This window comes from Diplotaxodon limnothrissa, linkage group LG7 (assembly GCF_057381915.1).
Source record: "Diplotaxodon limnothrissa isolate DT_005_m linkage group LG7, D_limnothrissa_male_GT1.1, whole genome shotgun sequence".
In the NCBI taxonomy this organism is placed as follows: Eukaryota; Metazoa; Chordata; class Actinopteri; order Cichliformes; family Cichlidae; genus Diplotaxodon; species Diplotaxodon limnothrissa.
The window spans coordinates 5799181-5822941 of NC_140602.1; the positions used below are offsets into that span (position 1 = coordinate 5799181).

Below are 23761 nucleotides of genomic sequence, written 5' to 3' on the forward strand. Positions count from 1 at the left end.
ATATGCAGATTAAAAGTAATCTGGTATTTTTTAAAGCACTGGATTTAAAAGGAATGGATAACACTGTGGCTAAGTGGACGTTATGGTTGAAAGTAGAATCTGTTGGATTCATACACATCCTTTATACAGGCATTGCATTGTAAGGCAATACAGTAAGTTAGCATGCAAGCAGTGGCCAAGCAGCTGGCATGCAAAGTTGATCACCTGACCTCAAATCGGCTGCAGATTGGTGTCACTGGCCAAAAGACACAAAAAACTAAGCAAAAAAACCCAAAGCCAAACAAACCTCAAAACAAAAGACAACCAAAAACGAAGAAGTGAAAACGGATCCGTGCAGACTGTCCTAAAAATGTAGTTGTACCTGAGGCCCTGTAGCACTTTGAGGTACACAAGTTCTTGTTTTTGTTTGAAATGCATCTTGAGGCAACTTTGATTTTTGTTTTTTTTTTAAAGCACAGTCCAATACGCCAAGCAATGCTGGGTGTGCAAGAAAAGAAAGATATCTGACAACGGCTCCAGCCTGCCTTCAAGCACAGGTCATTGTAATTACATGATACAGATCCGCAAAGTAAGCTATGGGGATAAGTGAGCTTTAAATTGTGGCCTTTTGCATAATTGGCAGAAAACTATTCTCACACTATTGTCTGTTGTGGATGTGGTGCAACATGTACCGTGAGTTAACTTAGTTTCGTTTGAATCTTAAGGTCACACAAAAACTAGAGCAACAAACTGGAGGGTTTTTTTTTAAATAGGTGGCCTGATGCAGAGTCCCGTGAAACAAGCTATTCTGGAAGAACTGGACACCTATAAGGAGGAAGAAAAAAACATTTTTTTTCTATTCTTTTCTTTCTTTCTTATTTTTAAGACAGAAAAGCATTTGTGAGCTAAAGATAAAAGACAATCTCTCTGGCTGAATGAGCTGACTAATGACGAGCAACCCCCAAACATACCAAACATTTAGCCACTCCTGAAGGAAGAGTGAGAGTCTGACCTCTAGTGTTTGTTAAAAGTATTACCAGAATTGAAAAAAATGAAAACAGAAAACTACAACATGCCTAACAGTTATAATCAGTGATATACAGAACTTAGTCAAACCAAAATGAGTGAAAATGCCAACAGCAATGTAAGAACAAGTGAAGTGGCCAATTATAGAAGACTCCTTCCAAAATAAGCATCTCTTTGTTTTTCTGATTAGTCAGGAAGCTCTCCAGCAGACCCTTGTCATCTTTATCTGAAAGTCCTAACATATAGATATATATTTAGTAAGGTAATATCATTATAAATTATTAATTATTTCACTCTCCACCCTCTCTCATTGTAGAACCTACCATACACTACTAGGTTACAGGTACACTTGACCATCCCCAGAGGGTTTTCCAGCACCAGAGTGTATTCTACATTGTCTTGAGCTCCACAAGTGGGGATGACTAGAGTGCACACTCCATTAACTGTGCGGTGCCAAAAGTGAGTGGAATCAGAGATCATGGATTCCCCTTGATACCAGCAAGCCTACAAAGGGGAGAATTTTTTTACTTGTGGGCAACAGAAGTAAACATCTGTGTGTACAAAGATTGTACGCACAGATGTTTTAAATTTTGCTTCACATATATTATGGTTGCTGACATCAGTAGCCATGTCTTTCATACCAGTGGAGTTGGCAGCCCCTGTTAGGCACAGCTCATGTTGCAGTCATGTCCTTTGAGAATGGCTTAGTCCTTCAGCGGCAGCAGGAAAGTAAGTTTAACATGACTTTGAGGTAATGCATATTCCTTCCCCTGAAGGCTGTTGATGCTCTCTTGGAAACACACAGCAGACATAAATAAATCTGAGTAAAGAGCGTGACTGAGACTGAGAAATACACTACTGTTACCTTTCTCCTTGGCGATGATGAAAGGTTGCTTTGAATCTAATTGATCCCTGTCACCGACTGAATTCTGTGCAGTGACCCTAAAAATAGTACTTCCTTCCTGGAAGCAGTCCAGTAACAGTGTACTTGCTAATGAAAACACACTCGGTCACAGTAAACCAGGAAGCTGTACATAATGTGTTGCCTGATCCTCATCAGCCAGGTCACGGGTGTGATCCCATTGCAGAGCCACTGTGTCCAGGATCTCCTCCACCAACTGGAGGTTGTTTGGCGGTTGGGGAACATCTGAGTACAGCAGCAGGAGAACAAGAGGAAGAAATTACTGTAAATTTCTCTTGACAGATCTGGAAGTTTGTATAAAGCTATCAAAACAGCAAAAATGGATCTGAAGTGACTTCTTGTTACAGAATACAATCATTAAAGAAGGACAAAGTGGGGAGTAAATAATGAAGCATTCGTCACTTACCTATAACCTTGACATGGACTTTATAGTGAGCCTCTCCATAGTTATTCTTCAGGAGAACAGATGCCAGAGTCAAGTTGCTGAGTGGAAGAAGTGAATGACTGGGAGTGATTCTTGGTGTTTGTGATGACCTGTCTTCCTGTGGTGAGAATGCCATCTTGGATATAAATGTGTCTGACTGGATGTTTGTGGTTTGTGTTTCGAGGTACAGTTATTACATCCTCCTGAAGAGAAAGACAACTGTTAAATATTAGCCACTTTATTTCACTGATGAAGTCTTACAGTGAAGCTGAAGTCAAGGCAAATTGCCTTTCCAGCCTGGAAAACCACACGATTATGGCCAATACACCTTTTGCTAGCTCAGTGGGCTCCCCCACCCCTTTTTCATTGACAGCTCAGACACGGACGTGGTACCTCATCTGCTCCTGAAGTCCCACCACTGTGAAGGCAGTACAGGAGACAGGGATCTTAGTGGCTTTCCTCCACGTCTTAGCATCTCCTTGATAGGCTCATCTCCTTGGCATGGAGGAGTCCACTTTAGAGAAACGGAGGAGTTTGTGGAATCAGATACATTCAGGTTCCTCACTAGGCCGGGAGCTGCTTCAGGGGAAAATTAAATTTGTATACTGTTGAATAAATCAAATATTTAGGTACAGAAATAAAAGGAACATAAACTCCACATATATAAAGTGAATTGCTCAGGTTTTTTTAATGGCCAACAGGGGCATAAAAAAAGCAAAACCATACATTAGAAATGGCAAAACTTTACACTTAATTTTTGATCTGAGTAAACATTTTCCAAATTACTGGATAAGTTGCTAATTTCAAGTTTTTTTTAATACAGCACGGTATCCATTTAGAGTAAAATAGGTGATAAAGCAAATGACTAAGTGGTTAAGACACAAATTCAAAACTCAAAGCTTCAATATGGGAGCCTACATACCGATGGGCTCCATCCTGCTGATTCAGGAAAGAAAATAAACAACACACTGTGAGGGGAAGACGTACGTGCTGGATTTTTAGCCGGCATGGGATTAGAAACGTTGCTGGGAGTGCCTGCAACAGCCCTGTTTACACTAGTCACTCATACCCCATATCTTCCACCAATCCACACACCATGAAGTTGGTTTCTAGAAACAGTAATAAAGGCTTGAATGTGATAGATGTGAATGTAGCATCAGTAAGGAAGCTAGGTTAGGAGTCAGGAGTTATTAGATAAAATGCTAAAATGGGCACTTCGGCTTGTAACGGTACCACTGATTTCAATAAAAAATTTGCAGTGACGCATGAGATTGCTTGGCTTGGCACGCTGCTCCAAGCCTGACCAGTGAGTAGCTCCTTATGGATTTGCAGCCTTTATTTCTCCTCAGTTCACAGATGTAGCCGTGAACTGAAGCTCCTCCATCACTGGCTGGAGGACTCCAACTCACTGTCATGGTGTTCTTAGTTAAATTAGACACATGAGGCTGTGATGCTGTACCTGGAGGCTCTGGATAAGTGGATTTTAAACAGATGTCAATAGACATCTCAAATCCAGGATATGAAACTTTTAGCATGGCAATGAAGTGGAACTGCAGTGAACTGTAAACCATAAAGCATTTCTCTTTACCTTTCACCTCTAGTTGGACCTATTTGGGCTGATTTTGATCATGATTAGTGCTCACCTATGGGCTCTCCACCATGGCCTCCTCTGTCTCCAGAGGGTCACTCATTCCCTCTTCATTGATGGCTCTGATGCAATGCTAGTATGCATGGCCCTCCTCCACTTTATCATCAGTGAAGGCATTAATGCTACTATCCACTTCTCCAACCCTGTTCCAGGACCTCTTGCCTACCATACAGCGATCGATCACAAAACTGGTGACCTGCTTACCCCCGTTGTCACTTCGAGCCTTCCATTTCATCTTGATACACTTCTCTTACGGCTCAAGAAACTCAACTTTCCCTTGAGGAGGCTTTGGGCGGTCTAAAGAAAGCGATGTGTTAGTTAAATACAAACCTCCATTTCAAAAAGTGCTTTAAATTAATATGATTGTGTGATTTCATCCACCAATCACAATGAGTTGCACGTCAGTAACAGCAGCACCACAGTCGCTCTTGAGACAACGCATAAATGCGCCACTAATCTTCTCTCACGCATCAAGTAAACATCCAAAGTAAATAAAAAAACAACTGTATCTGCATATGATACAGCATGACACCCTTTATTTTAATCCACCTGCTAAGCACCAATGAGGTGCTATTATCTGTCTGCTCCACCTTGGTCCTCTCATCCTCCATAACCTTCACACCATCCTTATACCAGGTAAGCTTAGGATCTGATTTGCCTTTGTAATACCAGATGCTGTAAGTTTAGATACATTTCACTGAGTATTGTACTTGTATAACTATGCATGTGACAAATAAAGAATCTTGTTTCCTGTTTTATTGTGAAAGTCCCTGTGCAGTGTGCCTAGTTTTGCTTCCCCTTGTCTCATTAGGTCTGATTTGTCCCAGCTGTTCCCCATAGAAATAAACCACAATGGAGTTTGGAAAAAAAACATGGGCGTGTGTGTTTGGAGGATGTGTTTGTGCGTGGGGGTTTCGGGGGGGAGCGAGGATTTTTCTTGTAAAACAAAGGGGGACCTAGCAAAACAGTTTGGGAACCACTGCACTAACCTGCAATACTGGGCACAGCCTCACTTTCAGCCCCTTTAGCTCTGAATGTGTACTTGCTCTCATGGGACTCATTCACACCAGAGAAAATTAGTTTGTGCACAGCTCCCTGTTTTACCACCTGAACTCCATTCAGCTTCGAAAACTGTTGAATTTAACACAAAAGGATGGATGAAAAAGGCAAAAAAAAATTGCCAAATTTACATTTCAGGATTAACAGCTAACAAGTCTTTTATCCAGTTCTGCGTTATCTCTTACCTCCACCCCATCCTTCAGCCATACTCCATCCACCTTCTCATCAGCAAGAACAACACTCGGCTCTGCAGGGGACCCTGTCGAACACTGAACATCTGACATACCACTCTTCAGTGAGGCAAAACACTCTGGCAACACACAGAGAAAAAGAACTTAGAGAGAATTAACATTCATAGAATTAATTATTAATCAGTTATGCTGTGTTGTTAGATTTTTACAGTTTTTTCCATTGCCTTGGCTTTGGCTGATTCAAAAACGTTAGCTGAAATCTGCAAAAGAAACATCCATTTTACTCTCTAAAATATGCTAGTAGTATTTTACATCCAAAATGATCCATCTTATTGTCAGAAGCTGAAAGGTGGAAGTCACGAGCATGACTATTGTAAAACATACTTACAGAACTTGAGAGCAGTAAGCAATTTGTGAACATGGTGGAGTCTGCTCAGATAAAAATTCTGCAGAGGTAACAGCCTGAAAGAGGAGGAAGGATGTGTGGGAGTGCAACAAGGGAGAGACAAAAGAATATGGGAAGTTACACAAGAGTGAAGAAGATAGATCGCCATACTCGCAAGTCTTTCTACTGCAGTGTTGCAAGGGAGAGCACCGGGTGCTTGCCTGATAGGAATCTGTGGCTAACAGTTCAACAGTTGGAGCACTTACTCTCACCACTACTCTGTGGCTGTGCAGTACTATAATAATACACACAATAGGCCTGTGTTTTGTTTCCACAAAGCATCTTTTTTGGCACTGACACTCTGTTTTGTTCTGAACAGCACTGTGCTATTTTTCTATTTCTCTGTTGCTGTAACTGCAGTTTACTGCATTGTTTGATCAGTGGAGGAACACATGCACTTTCACCTTATAGTCCAAGAAAATTTAAGGGTTCTTTTTCTCTATAGAGCAGAATTCTTACCAGCCACAGTGACTTTAGCAGACTTGACATATTCGTGTGCATCGTTGTCCTGAGTGCAGACAACAGAGTACTCTCCCTCATCAGCCAGCTGACACTCTTCTATAATAACCTCAGCCCTTTTCCCCTCACGCATGAAGATGTAGCGCCCGCTTGCTGTGATATCACACCCATCCTTCAGCCAGTGAATGTGCACGTCCTTGGAGCTCATCTCACACTCCAGGCGGGCTGTGCTTCTCTCATGCACACAGACATTCTGGTAAACTTGATGGGAATGCCTATATAGAATTAAAACAGAGGAAGAATGAAAATAAGAGAGGCACTTTAGCGCTAATGTGGACTTTATTAGCATACTACACTTACAAAGTTTTAGTAATTTTAGAAGTAGAAGCACAGACACTGATGATTACAAGGTGAAAGTATGAACAGAATTTAAATGCTCTTGCACTTATTAGGCTTGTTCTTTATATTCAGTCCCAGAAAAAAAAAGATAGAGCGTACTCATATTCATGAATAACTATAATTAACACAACCTCAATTGCTATGCTTCTCTTGGTCCAAACCCAGAGGACAGCCACGTGTCCTTGTAAAGATATTTACATGCCCCAACTTGCACCTTGGGCAAGTAAATGTCTTGTTAGGCAGAGCTGTAATAAATGAGCTTGTTGTGAGCAGGGATTTGGTTGGATTACTTTCAACTGAGCACTAGGAGGGAGGATTTATTGCACTCCCCATACATCTTCATTTGAAAAACAGGGAAGATGATGTTGTTTTGCATAGCTACGAAGGAGCGAAGCTTCTAATCTCAGGGGAGGAAAACAAGGCAGTGGCAGCTCATATCTCAACTGTGAAGGTTTGTTTCCCTAGAAATATTAGCTCCAACAAGACAGCTCTGTTGGGAAAAACAAAACAACAAAAACAAGACAAACTAGTTTTTTTTCTTTGTGTTGGCAAATAAAAAGCAGCAAGGTGGCAGTGAGGTCTCCAGTGCTGGTTGTTTAGTTTCCAGTGTCAGTGGCTTTCATATCCTTAATCTTTAAGGTGTAGGTGAGGTCATCCTCATACAGAGAGACATCAGACTTTTCATCTCTTTCCCTCCCCTTTTCCTTTACCTGCAAAAACAAAAAACACTTCTGGGAAAACTATTTCCACATTATGTTCCAGTGTTTTATATTTCCTCAAACAATGGCAGTATACTGTATCTGTGGGTTCCTTTTTTTTGGAGTAACTGAGATAGTCAAAGGAGCTTGCAAAGAAAAGCGTCTGGACTTCTTTAAGTTGCTTGAAGACGTTTCACCTCTCATCCGAGAAGCTTCTTCAGTTCTAAGGTCAAATGGTGGAGAGTCCCAGATATAAACCTAGTGGGAGTGACCCCCCCACAGAGGGACAAAAGGACCCCCTGATGATCCTCTAATTCCCTGAGCCAAGGTGGGAAACTGGGCGTGGGTCCCAATCAGCCAGAGTTTCGGGTGTGTTCATTGTGAAACCTGGCCCCACCTTATCATGCGAATTCCTGAGGTCAGATGGCCCAGGATGTGAGTGGGCGTTAAGGCGTCTGGGAAGGGATCTCAAAACTGGATTATAGATGGCAGAGAGTTGGTGTCGTAAACCCCCGCCTCTGTTCAAAGATGGTCGCTCACAGTGGACATAGATGGCTTCTTTCACTCCTCTTTCAAACCATCTGTCCTCTCTGTCCAAAATGTGAACATTGGCATCCTCGAAAGAGTGTCCTTTATCCTTAAGATGCAGATGGACTGCTGAGTCTTGTCCTGTGGAGGTGGCTCTTCTGTGTTGTGCCATGCGCTTGTGAAGTGGCTGTTTGGTCTCTCCAATGTAGAGGTCTGAGCATTCCTCGCTGCACTGTACAGCATACACCACATTGTTAAGTTTGTGTTTTGGCGTTTTGTCTTTCGGGTGAACCAGTTTCTGTCTGAGCGTGTTGCTGGGTCTGAAATACACTGGGATGTCATGCTTGGAGAAAACTCTCCTGAGTGTCTCTGATACACCGGCTACATAGGGGATGACAATGTTGTTGCGTCTGTCCTTCTTATCCTCTCTCGCTGGTGTCTGGTCTTCTTTTCTGTGCCTCTTTGCTGACTTTAAGAACGCCCATTTAGGATAGCCGCACGTTTTGAGTGCTTCCTTTACATGTGTGTGTTCCTTCTTTTTCCCTTCAGGCTTAGAGGGAACATGTTCTGCCCGGTGGTGTAGGGTCCTGATTACTCCAAGTTTGTGTTCCAGAGGGTGATGGGAGTCAAAGAGGAGGTACTGGTCCGTGTGTGTGGGCTTCCGGTAAACTTCGATGTTGAGTTTGCCGTTCTCTTCAATGTGCACAGCGCAGTCCAGGAAAGGCAGACAGTTGTCCTTTGTGTCTTCCCTGGTGAACTTGATGTTCTTATCCACAGCGTTGATGTGCGCAGTGAAGGATTCCACTTCTTGTGTCTTGATTTTGACCCAGGTGTCGTCCACATATCTGTACCAGTGGCTGGGTACTCTTCCTTTGAAAGAGCCAAGAGCCTTCCTTTCCACTTCCTCCATGTAAAGGTTGGCTACAATAGGTGACACGGGGGAGCCCATGGCACAGCCATGTTTTTGTCTGTAAAAGCCTTCGTTGTATTTGAAATATGTAGTGGTGAGGCAGAGGTCTAACAGTGTGCAGATCTGATTGGGTGTGAAGTTGGTCCTGTCCTCCAAGGAGCTGTCTTCTTGTAGTCGTTTTCTGACAGTCTCCACGGCCTCCGTGGTGGGTATGCAACTGAAGAGAGAGACTACATCAAAGGACACCATGGTTTCATCTGGATCCAGGGTAAGTTTCTGGACCTTGTCGGTGAAGTCGGTGGAGTTCTTGATGTGGTGTGGGTTGTTCCCCACGAGAGGAGCAAGGATGGTAGCAAGGTGTTTTGCAATGTTATAAGTGGCTGAGTTTATGCTACTGACTATGGGTCTGAGTGGGACAGCTTCCTTGTGGATCTTAGGAAGTCCATAGATGCAGGGTATGGCATCCCCTGGGTAAAGGCGGTGATATGTAAGGCGGTCAATAATTTTGTCCTTTTCAAAGTCTTGAAGGCAAGCTATAACTTTCTTTTTGTAGCTGCTTGTGGGGTCTCGCTTTAGGGCTTCGTAGGTATTGTTGTCACTGAGGAGAGTAGTGATCTTTGTATGGTAATCTGTAGTGTTTAGGACCACGGTGCATCTTCCCTTATCAGCTGGTAAAACAGTGATGTTGTGGTCTTTGCTCAGGGAAGCGACGGCCTTCTTTTCCTGTATTGTGAGGTTGGATGGAGGGACTTTGGCACTGGAGAGCATGGCTGAGACTTTCATCCTGATTTGCTCTGCTTCTGTCTGTGATAATTTATTAATCCGTATGGCAGATTCTGTGGCTGTGATGAGGTCCACTATGGGCAACTGTTGTGGAGAAATGGCAAAATTGAGTCCTTTGGCTAATACTCTCTTTTCAGGTTCAGTGAGGATCCTGTCTGAAAAGTTCTTAACCCATTTCTCCTGACTGGCATCAGGTGTGTTTTCTTCTCTGGGTTGTGTAGGTTCAGGATGAGGAGTGTGTGTTTTTGAAAGCAAGGTGTGAAATTTCCTGCGTTGTCTTTCTTTTCCTTTAGAGTGTTGGGCCCGCTGAGCCTTGTCCACAAACTTGTAAACCTCTTCTAAGATTGGACAGGGTAGAAGGATTTCCAGTTCCTGCAGGGTCTGGCTGATCTTGATCTGGAGGGCATCTATGGTGAAATGGACCTGTCTTATCCTTTCACTTAAAAGGTGATTTTGTGCTCTCTGTAGAATCAAGTCTGCTCTGTATCCCCTGACAGTGGATCCAAGGCGCAGGCTCTTAGGAACAACTCTGCTTTGTCTACATCTTAGGTTGAAACGGAGATGGTTCCTATAATCCGCTAGTTTCCTTGATTCCCTTTCATACTCCCGCACCAGTTGAAGGGTGTTCCTCCCAAAATGTACGGCAATATGTCTGTGAAGGTTCTCAGTCATCCAGGTCATCGTAGTCAAAGGAGCTTGCAAAGAAAAGCGTCTGGACTTCTTTAAGTTGCTTGAAGACGTTTCACCTCTCATCCGAGAAGAAAACGACTACAAGAAGACAGCTCCTTGGAGGACAGGACCAACTTCACACCCGATCAGATCTGCACACTGTTAGACCTCTGCCTCACCACTACATATTTCAAGTACAACGAAGGCTTTTACAGACAAAAACATGGCTGTGCCATGGGCTCCCCCGTGTCACCTATTGTAGCCAACCTTTACATGGAGGAAGTGGAAAGGAAGGCTCTTGGCTCTTTCAAAGGAAGAGTACCCAGCCACTGGTACAGATATGTGGACGACACCTGGGTCAAAATCAAGACACAAGAAGTGGAATCCTTCACTGCGCACATCAACGCTGTGGATAAGAACATCAAGTTCACCAGGGAAGACACAAAGGACAACTGTCTGCCTTTCCTGGACTGCGCTGTGCACATTGAAGAGAACGGCAAACTCAACATCGAAGTTTACCGGAAGCCCACACACACGGACCAGTACCTCCTCTTTGACTCCCATCACCCTCTGGAACACAAACTTGGAGTAATCAGGACCCTACACCACCGGGCAGAACATGTTCCCTCTAAGCCTGAAGGAAAAAAGAAGGAACACACACATGTAAAGGAAGCACTCAAAACGTGCGGCTATCCTAAATGGGCGTTCTTAAAGTCAGCAAAGAGGCACAGAAAAGAAGACCAGACACCAGCGAGAGAGGATAAGAAGGACAGACGCAACAACATTGTCATCCCCTATGTAGCCGGTGTATCAGAGACACTCAGGAGAGTTTTCTCCAAGCATGACATCCCGGTGTATTTCAGACCCAGCAACACGCTCAGACAGAAACTGGTTCACCCGAAAGACAAAACGCCAAAACACAAACTTAACAATGTGGTGTATGCTGTACAGTGCAGCGAGGAATGCTCAGACCTCTACATTGGAGAGACCAAACAGCCACTTCACAAGCGCATGGCACAACACAGAAGAGCCACCTCCACAGGACAAGACTCAGCAGTCCATCTGCATCTTAAGGATAAAGGACACTCTTTCGAGGATGCCAATGTTCACATTTTGGACAGAGAGGACAGATGGTTTGAAAGAGGAGTGAAAGAAGCATCTATGTCCACTGTGAGCGACCATCTTTGAACAGAGGCGGGGGTTTACGACACCAACTCTCTGCCATCTATAATCCAGTTTTGAGATCCCTTCCCAGACGCCTTAACGCCCACTCACATCCTGGGCCATCTGACCTCAGGAATTCGCATGATAAGGTGGGGCCAGGTTTCACAATGAACACACCCGAAACTCTGGCTGATTGGGACCCACGCCCAGTTTCCCACCTTGGCTCAGGCGATTAGAGGATCATCAGGGGGTCCTTTTGTCCCTCTGTGGGGGGATACTCCCACTAGGTTTATATCTGGGACTCTCCACCATTTGACCTTAGAACTGAAGAAGCTTCTCGGATGAGAGGTGAAACGTCTTCAAGCAACTTAAAGAAGTCCAGACGCTTTTCTTTGCAAGCTCCTTTGACTACGATGACCTGGATGACTGAGAACCTTCACAGACAGAGTAACTGAGATGTTAAGAAATTCAGGAAACTATCTTTAAAAAGCATTTTCAGTCTCATCCTATATGCGATATCATATGATAGTGTAAAAGTGTAATTAAATTCTATGATTCTCTTCCTGAACTACACACTAACTACACTAACCTTCCAGATTAGGGGTCGATCTGTTTTCTTGGAAAGATGGACCTCAAACACAGCAGTCTGTCGCTCATTTACTCTTTTTTGGCTTTAAGTCAGACACGACTTTAAGCAGTTCATTTGAATGAGATAAAGCAGAAGACAAGAAGGGTTTTTATTGATCAGTCAAGTAAACATATCCAAGGATTCCAAGCCAACTAGCTATGGATCTGGGGGGGAGGGGGTTGACATGAGGGTTTTTGAGTAATATGAACTAAGTGAGAAAGTCTGATCTCTGGGTCAAATAAATACTGACACTGAATGGAGGGGATAAAATATGACATGGTGTTAAGTAATGACAAATGTAAAGAAAGCATGTAAAAAGGAGTATGTAAATGGGGACAGTAAATACAATAAAATCTGTATTATGAGCAGTGAGAAGGAGTCCCGAGTTCCACTCTGCACATGCCGAAAGTCTCTTGTCTCCAACCTGCAGAGTGTAGGTGCCCATGTCACTCAGGTGCACGCAATAGAAATGCATAGCATGTGCTTAGTTCCCATCAGTTTCACTTCATATTTCCCATGAGAGTACTGGACCCACTGCAGCTCTGCGCCCTGAATTGCAAGCACAACGCTGAGATGAGGGGAGAAATCGCAAGTGGTTTATGTCATGGTAACATTCATAAATAAGAAGACTTTGACACTGAACCAGAAAACTGATGTGCTTTACCAAAAACCACTGATCCTGATGTTTGGATCCTTCAGTTCCAAGACAGTGTTGAACACGATGTCAACTTTGGCAGTGATGTCTTCCAGGGGCTTCAAGACACGCACCATCTTGTAAAACATATCAAATGTAGAAATACTTAAATAATGACATTTTGAATTATTTCCCATCTTCACATCAGCTGACTTTTGCTTTACTAACTTAACTTTGTCGCCAAGTTGTGTAAACTTTTCTCAGTTCTCCCTTGCTCTATTTTAAGCTGTTTTTTTTTTAAATATCATATCCCAAACCTGTTCATCTTTATTTGATCCTGTGTCATGTGTGCAAGCTCTCTGCATCACAGGTCTACCTCCACCTCCACTTTCTTCTTCATCTCCTTGAACTTCTTGAGAATGCCTCTGATGTTGCTGAAGCCATACTTGGCACAGATCCCCCCCAGTCCTTCTTGTCAGCTCCAGCCAGGATCTTTAACATCTCCTCCTCTGTAGGTGGCTTCTTCTTCTCTTCTCCATACCTCTGCAAAAGAAGAAATATGTTACACAGGAAGCAGTTATACAGGTATATACTATGCTTGTTTGCATGCATGACATAGAATAGGAATATGTGCGATAGTAGCTGAAAAGAATCTTCCTCAGTCCCACCAGAAACTCTTTAGATCTTGTCCTGTGGGTATTTCTGGATACATGCAAAAACATATATCTGGCAATTGATCAGAGAGTGCTCCATCACACCTTGACAGGTTCTAGGAGTGTCACAGCTAGTATTAGACAACATGCGTGTGCTCCTGCTGCTTCTCCAGCATCTTTTTGAAGTCCATTGGTGGTTCTGGAAACAAAGAGAAAGCAACTTTCACCTGTGGCACTAGGAGAAAACTGGAGGCAAACTGTGCTGATGGCTTCCAAACAACCCATGCTGTACGATATGGCTGGCTTACTTTCTGTAACACTGAGTGATATGGAGAAGGCAGCATCTCTGTGCTTGTTGGAGGCAGTGCACTTGTAGACATCGGCATCCTCCAAGGTCAGATTTTTGATCTAATTTGGAGAGAAGGTATTAGACATTAGGTAAATGACTAATGAAGGAAAAAGCAACGTGTCTAGTTACAGTGAGACGTTTCAAACTGTCACACTGTCATTCAGGTCATTTTTATCCCACTGCAGTACTCATTTTAAGCAGTAGAAGGCAGTGGCATGATAGGAATAACTCCTCAACACACAGTATTGGAACTTAACAGTCATCCCTTACCAGAGAAACAGATGGCAAGGGGAGATGCATATGTCAGCACCCACAAGTTAATTGCTTTATAATAGCTATTTAAGCTTCAGTTAAGCTCCCCGGCTGGTACAGAGAAAGCACTAAATCCACTGTGGAGTGGTTATAGATAAAAGGTTCAGTGAGAGTTTTTTTCCCCGTCCTATCTACTTTTCCTCATGATGCATGGTGTGTCATCTCACTTGACAGCACCAAAACGGGGAGCTGTTCAGCTAAATGATAGGCTGTACAGAGATACCATGCCCAGAAAGAGTATTTCACCTTTTAAAGCAACACATTTTTACTAGATACCCTAAACCCTGAATTCACACTTCCAGATAATGATGCTGAAATTACAGTCTTAACTTAAAAAAAATAATGGCATGATTTATTTGTCAATAGAGTAACATTCAGTGAAAAACTTGAGAAAACAGAGTACACAAGTACATGCAAAGCTACAGTAAATACTACTTACATGTATAGTGTTAGATGACTAAAATTAAACAGGGATGCTCATCAGATATAACACAAGCTTAACATTAGTCAGCAGCAACACAATGACAGTGAACAAAATCCCTTAATGTTTTAAAATATCACATAAAAAGGGGGAAATTTAATCTTCTTCTTCTTCTACTTTCAGCTGCTCACTTTAGGAGTTGTCACAGCCCATCATCTGCCTCCATCTTATCCTATCTCTAGGGCATTCTCCTCTGTCACACCAACAGTCTGCATGTCCCTCTTCACTACATCCACGAATCTTCTCTGCGATCTTCCTCTTTTCCTCCTGCCTGGTAACATCCTGGTCAAATATATCACAATCCCTCCTCCGCTCATGTCCAAACCATCTCAGACACACTTCTCTAACTTTGTCTCCAAACCATTCAGCCTGAGCTGAACCTCTGATGTATTCATTTCTTATCTTGTCCATCCTAGTCACTCTTAATGAAAATCTTAACATCTTTACCTCTGCGACCTCCAGATCTGCCTCCAGTCCTTTTTTCATACATCATGGCAGGTCTAACTAGTATTTTGTAGATCAAATTTCAATTAGGCCAAGGATAAGTCATGTAGTTTTACAGTGTCAAACCTTCAGTATATGCTGTTTGTCGATGTTGTCATGGGAAGATTTTGTTGCCACAGACAGTGGGAACCCACTAGCTCGCTCCCAGCTCACACTGGGCTGTGGATTCCCAGTCACATTTGCCTTGAATGCAGCATTGTCACCTATGAATGACAAAAAGACAGATCAGGTTAAGATTTATATTTTGCTATAACAGTTGCCATAACATTAAGGTTGTCATTGTACTCCTTGTCGTGTGTCAACTCAGTGAACTCCGACAGCACTTCAGGGAAGCTGTCCGCCTTAAATGATTTAGGATCATCATTTTCTGCTTTCCTTTTGAGACAAGTAGCTGTAGGGTCATTCCATGAATGATAATAGCCTGGCTACTCTGCAGTATTCTGCATATTGTGATGGGCGAGCTTCTGCAGCTCTCTTAATCTATAATTTACAGGTAGAGGTAGAGTGAATCAGATTAAAACGCGTAGATTTTATGCTAAAAAGGCACTGGTATTCAGCATAAGCAGCAAATGCTTTTTCAATAGAGGTGATGAGAACTATAAAGTCTTTATCACAGTATTTCTGTCCTTGGTGAGGTCTTTGTTAGGACTTTTATCAGATGCAGCCCACAGTACCTTCGCTCAGTAAGAAAAAATGTTTACCTAAAGTTTTCACATCACATGAAACTTTTGTTTCCCAGTAGAGTTTTGTTTGTGTCATCCAGTGTTTCCAGGCAAATCATGGGCAAGTGTCTAAATTTGGCTGGTGCACGCTTTTCTTATAGTCTCAAGGGCACTTGCTTGCAATATAATGTGAGGAGAGATTCTGCAAGATGCAAAGGGCATTTTGTAAAATTTCAAGCTGCTGTGGAATGAAAAGAATGGTTCAACTCACCCTCTTGGGCAGTGATGGGCCGTAGCTTCACTTCAAAATCTGGGACAGACTCTCCCTCTGGGATTTGGGGGGATTTTTGTACCTGGTTGAAGGACTCCACCACAGCGGAGGTCTTACATTGAACCCCAGAGTGCTCTAAAGGTGAGTCAAGTACATCCACAGTAAGACTATCAGAATATTGTACAAACAGGCAACCTAAGTGCACAATTGTTTCTTTTTCCTTTTTTTTGAAAGGAGAAGAGAAAAAAGAACGGAGGCCTGACTAAGTGCTGAGAAGTCTGCAGTAGGTAATAAACTTTATTTTTGCGCTCTACATTAGGGGATTTGACATGGTTGTTGAAGCTAATCATTGATGTTAGTTAATTATGCTGCTTTTGCTTATAGCAAAGACAGCTCTTTTAGATAGTCCTTCCTTGCCTGTCTCATAATACCAAAGATTTAGCGCTAAGAATGCCAGAATGAAGGAGGATCTCCTTGCATGCAAGATCCCTACCCTCTGCGCTCCTTGCCAAGCCCTGAGCCACCTTAGGATACTTGGTGGAGCTCATGGAGGAGGTGAAGGTGGACGAGCTGCAGGAAGAGGTCATCTGCCTCTCTCACATGTGCTGTTCTGTGTGCTCTGCTTTGACCCCGGAGGTCTGGAGGAGCTCTGATAGTATGATGATAGTGATGTAAAGGTGAGGTGAACTGCACCTGGCTTTAAGTAGACACCAATAGAGATGTGAAAGTATAGTTTTGCAAATGGCAGATATTGGGCTCCCACTTCCGTGGGGTTAGGTGCAACATCATTTAACTCTAGTGGATAAGAGGGGACAAAGGCACATCCTTTCCAACTGATACAGTGATACAGCTAATATCCTATATTGTGACTTAATAGGACAAGCGGAAGAACCGCTAGCCCTGTGCTCATGCTTATATACCTGAATGTGTTTAGGTCTATATAAAAGTGTGCCGGTTGCATTTAACACACTCTTCCTGTGGTGATTGGGTGTGTGTTCCCAAAAGCATGCAAGATTGTAACTCACTTCCCTTCCTCTGCTCATTCCCTGTCCTTTTCTTGCTTTGTCATCCCCCTTTCAGCAGCGACTACAATAGGCCTTTGCCTTTTCCAGTCTCACACCAAGATCCAATTAAAAGGTAATCCACACACCTGCTGTGTGAGATAAAGCATTGTGTTTGTATCACTGATGAACTGTGCTCCTTCTTTCTTACTTTGAATTTGGATTTCTCCCTCATGCCCAGCCCTAATTTCTTTTCACATGTGTAGCTGTGTATCTACTTCTTTGTGTGGACATAATGAATACACACTATGAGAAGCTGAAGGAACAATACTGGATATATAAAACCTCCGTGAAAGTATGAGCAAATGTCAAGCTCCGTATACTGTTACCTACTAGATAGGATTTTTTTTTTAACAAAAGAAAAGAACCGAACATGCATTTCACTACACGTGAGCATGTTTACATGTGAGCTAGTGTACAAATCCAACCTTTTTTCCTCACCCTGGGGTTTTGCATGTAAATTTGACTTTAAAAGCCAATGAAATGAGCAATTAACCTCAACATGAGTGATAAAAAATGTAAATCCAAGAAGTTTATGTAAGTTTTGCCTCCTGCAGCAAATAACTACACATTGAGAGCTAATTAGCGCTGTAAGCTTTGATACCTGCCATAGAGAGTCGTTTTTAAGCAGCCCCAGCAAACTCTTTGATGGTATAACTCTACAGTCTAACCGAGTAGCAAGTGACTGCAAGCTACAAAGTGCTGAACAGGTTGCTGTCTCACTGCAAGTGGAACACAAGAACGTCTTTTCTCCCTGCTTACTTCTCTGCCTCTTTGTTCAGTGTCCTTGATCTCTCTCTCGCTCTCTCAGCAGCCAGCATAGCAAATTGCAAAAGGATTTTTATTCCCCCCTTGGCTCGATTATTTCAGAAAAAAACAAGACACACAGCCAACCAAACTTACTTGTTAAAAAGCTTTTAGTTTTTCATAGATTTAGTCTGTGCCCAAGGTTTCTGGTTATACTGCTTCCAGCCCAAATGTCTCCTCTTATGATGTTCTTAATCCACACAATGCTCCACGCTCTGTGGGATCCTGCCAGTTTGGTCTCCACATTTTTCTCGAGTCTTTTTTGGTGAATGAGCCATGATAGGGCACTCAGCTTGAACCCCTGCTGTGTCCTGTCTCTGGACAAATAAGGCTGTGATCTGTTCTGGGTTATGATTGCTGAGGCTACACTCAGCAGGGCCATAATGCTAATATTTCCCACAGGTCACTTTGTTTGATGGTACTCTGTGGGCTATTGCAGGCATTAATGTTCTCCAAAGAGCTTGTGCTGACAGAGAGTTTCTAGCAGCCTCCATTTCTGATGAACATTTTCCTTTCTGCTTGGGTGTCAGAGGTCTCAGTATATCATTACAAGTGGAAAATGTATGTACATCTAGCAATGATACATCCATTAACCAATACATTATCATCCTCTGCTCTCAGACCTTGCGTGTCCTTGTGTGCTCTTCAGGATGTTAAAAAGCTTGGTTATACCATGTGCCGAGAGCTGCAGTGTGTCTATCACTCCAACACAGGATAAACGGCTAAACTATAGACTGTAATAATATAATACAATATAAAATAATATAATGAAGAGAAACGGTACAGCACCCCCATCCCCCCTTCTTTTTTCCAACTGGGGCAATGCCTGTGGCATTTAACAGAGGAAAAAGAAGAAGTCTGTATGAATTCCACTGAGGTCACACCCTTGATGTTTTTCTGCAAATTTGCAAAAAGAAAGAAAATCACACTTTACAGTTTTCAAGAAGATAACGTATGGGTAAAAAAATTTATTTGTCGATTCCAGTATGGCAGATAAGGAAAACTACTGATAGAAATAATAATATCTGAACACATCATTACATTAATAAAAACTTTAAAATGTCATATGCATGTTTTTTCTTTTTTCCCTTTATTTTTACTTTTTCCTCTTCATTGTATGTCCTGTTCTTCTCTGTCTAGTTCCTAAAAAACAGATACTGAGCAAAGGCCCATTTACAGCTCATTGATTTTACCAGGTACCACTTTTGTCTTCAGAACGAAATCATTCTTTGCAGCATAGATTCAAAAAGTTGCTAAAATTTTAGTCTATAATGAGATGCTAACACCTCACAGTTGATGCAGATTTTTCTGTTTCACATCAATGATGCAAACTGTCCCTTTCAACCAAATCCCAAACATGCTCTATTGAACTGAGATGTGGTTGCTGTGGAGGCCATCTGAGTAAAGCGAACTTACTGTCATGCTCAGAGAAGCAGTTTGAGTTTGATTTGATTTATGTGGAATGGTGCGTTCAGAGACAGAGACCAGTCAGTCACTTGAAAGTTTCTCTTTTTGGAGGAGTTAAAGTTCAGCAGGTCATCTTGATCATGTCTACATCGCTAAATGCATTTAGTTGCTACCATATAATTAGCTATTGTGGATACACTGTGTTTTTGGGACATTTTTTACATTTTCATGCTAATTCTGCTATTGCTATAAAGGATCTGAAAAAAAAATCACTGCTGATGATTACTTAATTAAAAAGTAGTTTAGAAAGTAGCACATGAAAAAGTGAGGGGATTGCACAATGAGATGAGAGTAACTCAAAAGAGAAAGAAAAAAAAAAGCAAATGTGAAAATATTGCTACAAAAGTTAAAGAAAGTTGGAAGAAAATTAGAAGTCCAGAAAGCAGTGGGAGTCTGGAGAGTCTAACAGAGACGAGAATATTTAAATATCCAAACCAGTCCAAAAGGCAGCAGGTGGGCACAGATAGCGTTGGTGCAGTGTGAGTTCAGGGTAAAAAAGAATTCGTCTGTTGTGAAAACAGAAGCGCTTTAAAGGAGCACTGGTGGGAAGGCATTAGTGAAAAAACAGAGCCGATTTCAGCTAAATGATCCAGTCTTGATGAAGATGAGATGATGAGATGATTCTGATGACTGAAAGATGATGACTAAGTTAACTGAGAAAATGTTCTTTAGTTGCAGTCCTGCTCATATTGGCTGAAAGTTGAAGAGTGAGTTTAAAAAAAAACAAGAATGGTGGTATGAGAAATAAGGTGAGAAAGTTTGTTGTCGAGATGATCTTACTTCTGTAAAACTGGCGGCCTCCTCCTGCTCATCTGTTTCAGTGATCTTTTATTATTGAATGGATTTGCATTGATTGCTCTACACAACAAGACCTTGATTTCACATCTATATTGATTCTACACTACATCCGTACCTATGGCCAGTTTAGATTCTGTAATTAAACTATGAAAGGTAGTTGGAGGAAACCACATAGGTGCAGGGAGAGCATGTAAACTCAGTAAACTCCACACAGAAAGACGCCAGCTAACGAGGGGATTTGAACTCAGATCATCTCTGCTGTGAGACAACAGTAACAACCATGGCACCATGTAGTGGTCATGCATCAATGCATCAATTCATCCACCCAGTTTTGCATTCCTAGTGATGCCCCCCACCCCCCATCTTCTTTTCTGCTTAATTTATCAGAAGCACAAGATCCTTAAAGTCCACCTGATTTTTCATTGGATTCCCTCTAAGGATGCTCTGTGCTTTTTATCCTGCCTGGCTAATTTCTTTTTTTCGTCCTATGTTTTTGCTTTTTGAAGGCATCTCCCTTTTGTTTTCACTTCCTTTGCCTCTTATGAAATAAATCCAGGGAGGTGGACTGGTCTGAGTGGTCGGCAGAGTAGATCTTCCTCTCATCTCTAGAGACGGGGCCCGCTAAGACCTCAGACATCTGCTTCACTGATGATAGTTACTGACTTCAATTTTCTGAGAATGAATCTTTAGAGATTTTGTCTTCCTGCTAGATAGGAAAAAAACAGTAAAAAGTGCTTCTTGTAAAACTGCTAAAAACAAAACATGACCTCAGGAAGAACACACTGAGAATATGAGACCATTCTTATTTAATTGTAAAATTTAATATTGTTGCAAGACCAACACTTTAGATTTCTTATGTTATGACTAAACTACATAAGCTACAGATAATCATTTATGTCCAAAATATATTCTTTTTTTTTACATTTCTGAGGAAGGTATAAACTCAAGCCACTTTCAAACTTATGACAGTTCTTCCTCTCTATCTGGCAGATGATCAGTGTGTCGAGGTTTGCAGAAATAGCACCCAAACACAGGACTCACAGACAGGCAAGAACAAACTAAAACCAACCTTTATTTGGCAGGAAACCAAATTACATAACACAAAGTCTGCAAATAGAAGCATAAACCACACTGTGGCTGAAGAGGAGACTGAAACTACATGTACACAAGATGTAATTTGGGATCACAAACCATAATCCCCTGGAAACACCTGGAGTAAAAAGACACAGCTGAAGTTTACTTGGAAAATGACAGGAAGGAAGTAAAAATGGACACAAGACACAAAAGACCAGCAGATATCAAAATAAAACAGGAAGTAAGACACAATTAAACAAGGGAATCACTAACTGAAAGGAAACTAACTGAAAACAAACTCCACAAAATCTTCAGTAACCAAAAACTAACAAGAACTGAAGACTCAACATACAAAGCAATATAGAGATCAACTTAATATAGATCAACTTTGGGTGCTAACAAAGAATAAAGAACTCATGAAGAACACAAACACAGATGGTCAAACGACCTTTGAGCTCACAAAAAACTAAAACAACCGGGTCAGAGACCAAGGGACCATGACATGTTGGACGGAGACATTTGGATGCACCTTTGAAGAGCTGTGTTTGTTTTGTTTACTGACTCATGCAAGAAAATGACAGGAGTCAAAAATAAAGCACAAACTATAAATGGATTAGTTTTACAAGAAGACTACCACACAGACACTTCATAACCTGCCAGAATGTGACAGATGCTGGAATTAGAGTTGCATTTAAAAAGATATATACAAATGAATAAAACTATAGCTATGTTGAGCATGTAGACTCACTAGAAACGTGACACAAACCATTCCCACTTTACAGAGCTATCCTTTGGAACCAGGCTTGAACACAAATTTTGCTGTAGATTCATGTTTGTTTGTGGCTTTGCAAACGTGTGTTCCCTGTCTATGGCTCCATATCTCTACTGGTGTGTTTATTCAAAGATCATAATAATGCCAGAGAGTATGTTCTTGTCACGACCTGCGGGGTCGGCAAGGCACTGATCAGCAATCTCTCTCCCCCTCCCCTGTTTTGCCGGGGCGGAACTCATGGCGGGTTCACGCCCTCGGCCCACGCCCTCCCGGATCATGCACACCTGGGCCTCATCAGACCAGCTGGTATATCAGAAGGAGGAGATCAGCTGTTCAACGCTGGATTGTTGTGAAGACTCCTGTCAGTACACGTCGAGCCCTAGTTTCCCCACACTTCCGCCTCAGAAAGTAACACTTGTCTCTCTGTTCTAGATTTCCCGGACCCGTCCCCGTGTTTCCCCGTGTGGAGCGTGTATGAGGTGGCTGGTCACTAGCGGAGAGAGGTTGGCGTGAGCGTGTGTGTGATCCCCTTGTTTTCCCTGGAGCCCTGGAACCCGTCCTCGCACATCTTGTATATAGCACTGTCCTCGCACTGCCTGTAAATACACTTGGTGAAGATATTTGTGAATAAACTGTCTCTGTTACAACACACTCCGGAGTCCTGCGAGTGGATCCTCAGAGCAACCCGTGACAGTAACAATCCAGCCATACTATGGATCCAGCGGACTCAGCTCTACAACCCACCCCTCCTCCAGAAGCCGTGTTGGAGCGACACGAGCAGATGCTACAACACATTAACCAACAGCTGATCGCACTCACTCAGGCTCTCGCTCAGCACATTCCGCTGCCAGGTCCCGCTATGCCACCCCCGTCTGCTCCTGCACAGCCGCCGGCCCCGGAACACTCCACGCCACCAGCCCCCGCTTCCGCGGAACCCCTGGAACGAGCTCTACCGTCACCGGAGCCATTCGCTGGTGAGTTCCACAAGTGTGCTGGTTTCCTAACGCAGATTACGTTGCAGTTTAGGCAGCTGCGGCGAACGTATGAAAGTGATGTCCTTAAGGGCGAACTGTTAATGAGGGAGCTGCCCAAGACTCTATCGGAGGTGATCGCCTTAAGGTTGATGAACATTTGAGGGCGCGTCACCGCGCCAGCAACTACGGTTCCCAGAGGCCTGTGGGGCGTGCGGAGTCAGCTTCCGGCGGAAGCGGAAGTAGCGATCGGGAAGTGGACCGCGGCGACGAGCAGGAGCAACCCATGCAGATCGGACGCTCTCAACTCTCCCCGGAGGAGAGGGCACACAGATGGCGATCCGGTGAGTGCTTTTACTGCGGCCGCAAGGGCCATCTCGCCAAGGTCTGTCCTGCTCGGCCAAAAGACCCCGCCCGCCGGTAGAAAGGAGGATACGGGTGGGCGAGGTCTCCTTTTCACATTCTCCTCCACGCTTCATGCTAGCCGCTAAAGTGACTGTCCACTCTGCCTCTCACTCTCTTCAGGCGCTGATTGACTCTGGTGCGGAGCAGAGCTTCATAGATGCTTCCCTGGCTCTCAAACTTAAGATTTCCACACGGGCATTACCCCACTTGTTGCAGGTCACCGCTTTAAACGGTCAACGTCTTCCCGACATAACTCATGTTACAGAACCCGTGTCCCTAACGCTGTCTGGGAATCACACTGAACTGCTGCAGTTTTATGTCTTTGAAGCCCCTCTCACGCCCCTGGTGCTAGGATTTCCATGGTTACGCCAGCATAACCCCGTGCTCGACTGGAGGGAGGAGAGGGTTCTGGGGTGGGGGGAGGAGTGTCACATGACCTGTTTGACAGCAGCTACTCCCGTTAAAGCAGCTAAACCACTACCACACGAGCCCCCTGACCTTTCAGCTATCCCGTCAGAGTATCATGATCTCAAGCAAGTGTTTTGTAAGGACCGCGCCCGCTCTCTTCCCCCTCATCGCCCGTACGACTGCAGTATTGATTTGCTCCC

At 43.1% G+C, this 23761-nt stretch overlaps 1 protein-coding gene across 1 annotated transcript; it reads right to left on the reverse strand.

Moving 5' to 3' along the window:
- Positions 1 to 1085: 1085 nt before the first annotated feature.
- Positions 1086 to 16385, reverse strand: LOC146627645 (immunoglobulin superfamily member 22-like). Its single transcript, XM_085358939.1, is given in 35 exon segments — positions 1086 to 1231; positions 1329 to 1509; positions 1647 to 1795; positions 1871 to 1952; positions 1954 to 2039; positions 2042 to 2152; positions 2334 to 2392; positions 2394 to 2504; positions 2599 to 2668; positions 2671 to 2826; positions 2829 to 2930; positions 3339 to 3413; positions 3416 to 3460; positions 3656 to 3682; positions 3685 to 3819; positions 3995 to 4012; positions 4015 to 4296; positions 4381 to 4461; positions 4532 to 4741; positions 4989 to 5130; positions 5244 to 5368; positions 6154 to 6414; positions 7076 to 7262; positions 11894 to 11965; positions 11967 to 12025; positions 12335 to 12395; positions 12398 to 12481; positions 12569 to 12703; positions 12943 to 13028; positions 13031 to 13109; positions 13366 to 13418; positions 13528 to 13627; positions 14932 to 15068; positions 15799 to 15933; positions 16292 to 16385. Coding segments are annotated over 35 exon segments (3936 nt in total).
- Positions 16386 to 23761: the final 7376 nt, after the last annotated feature.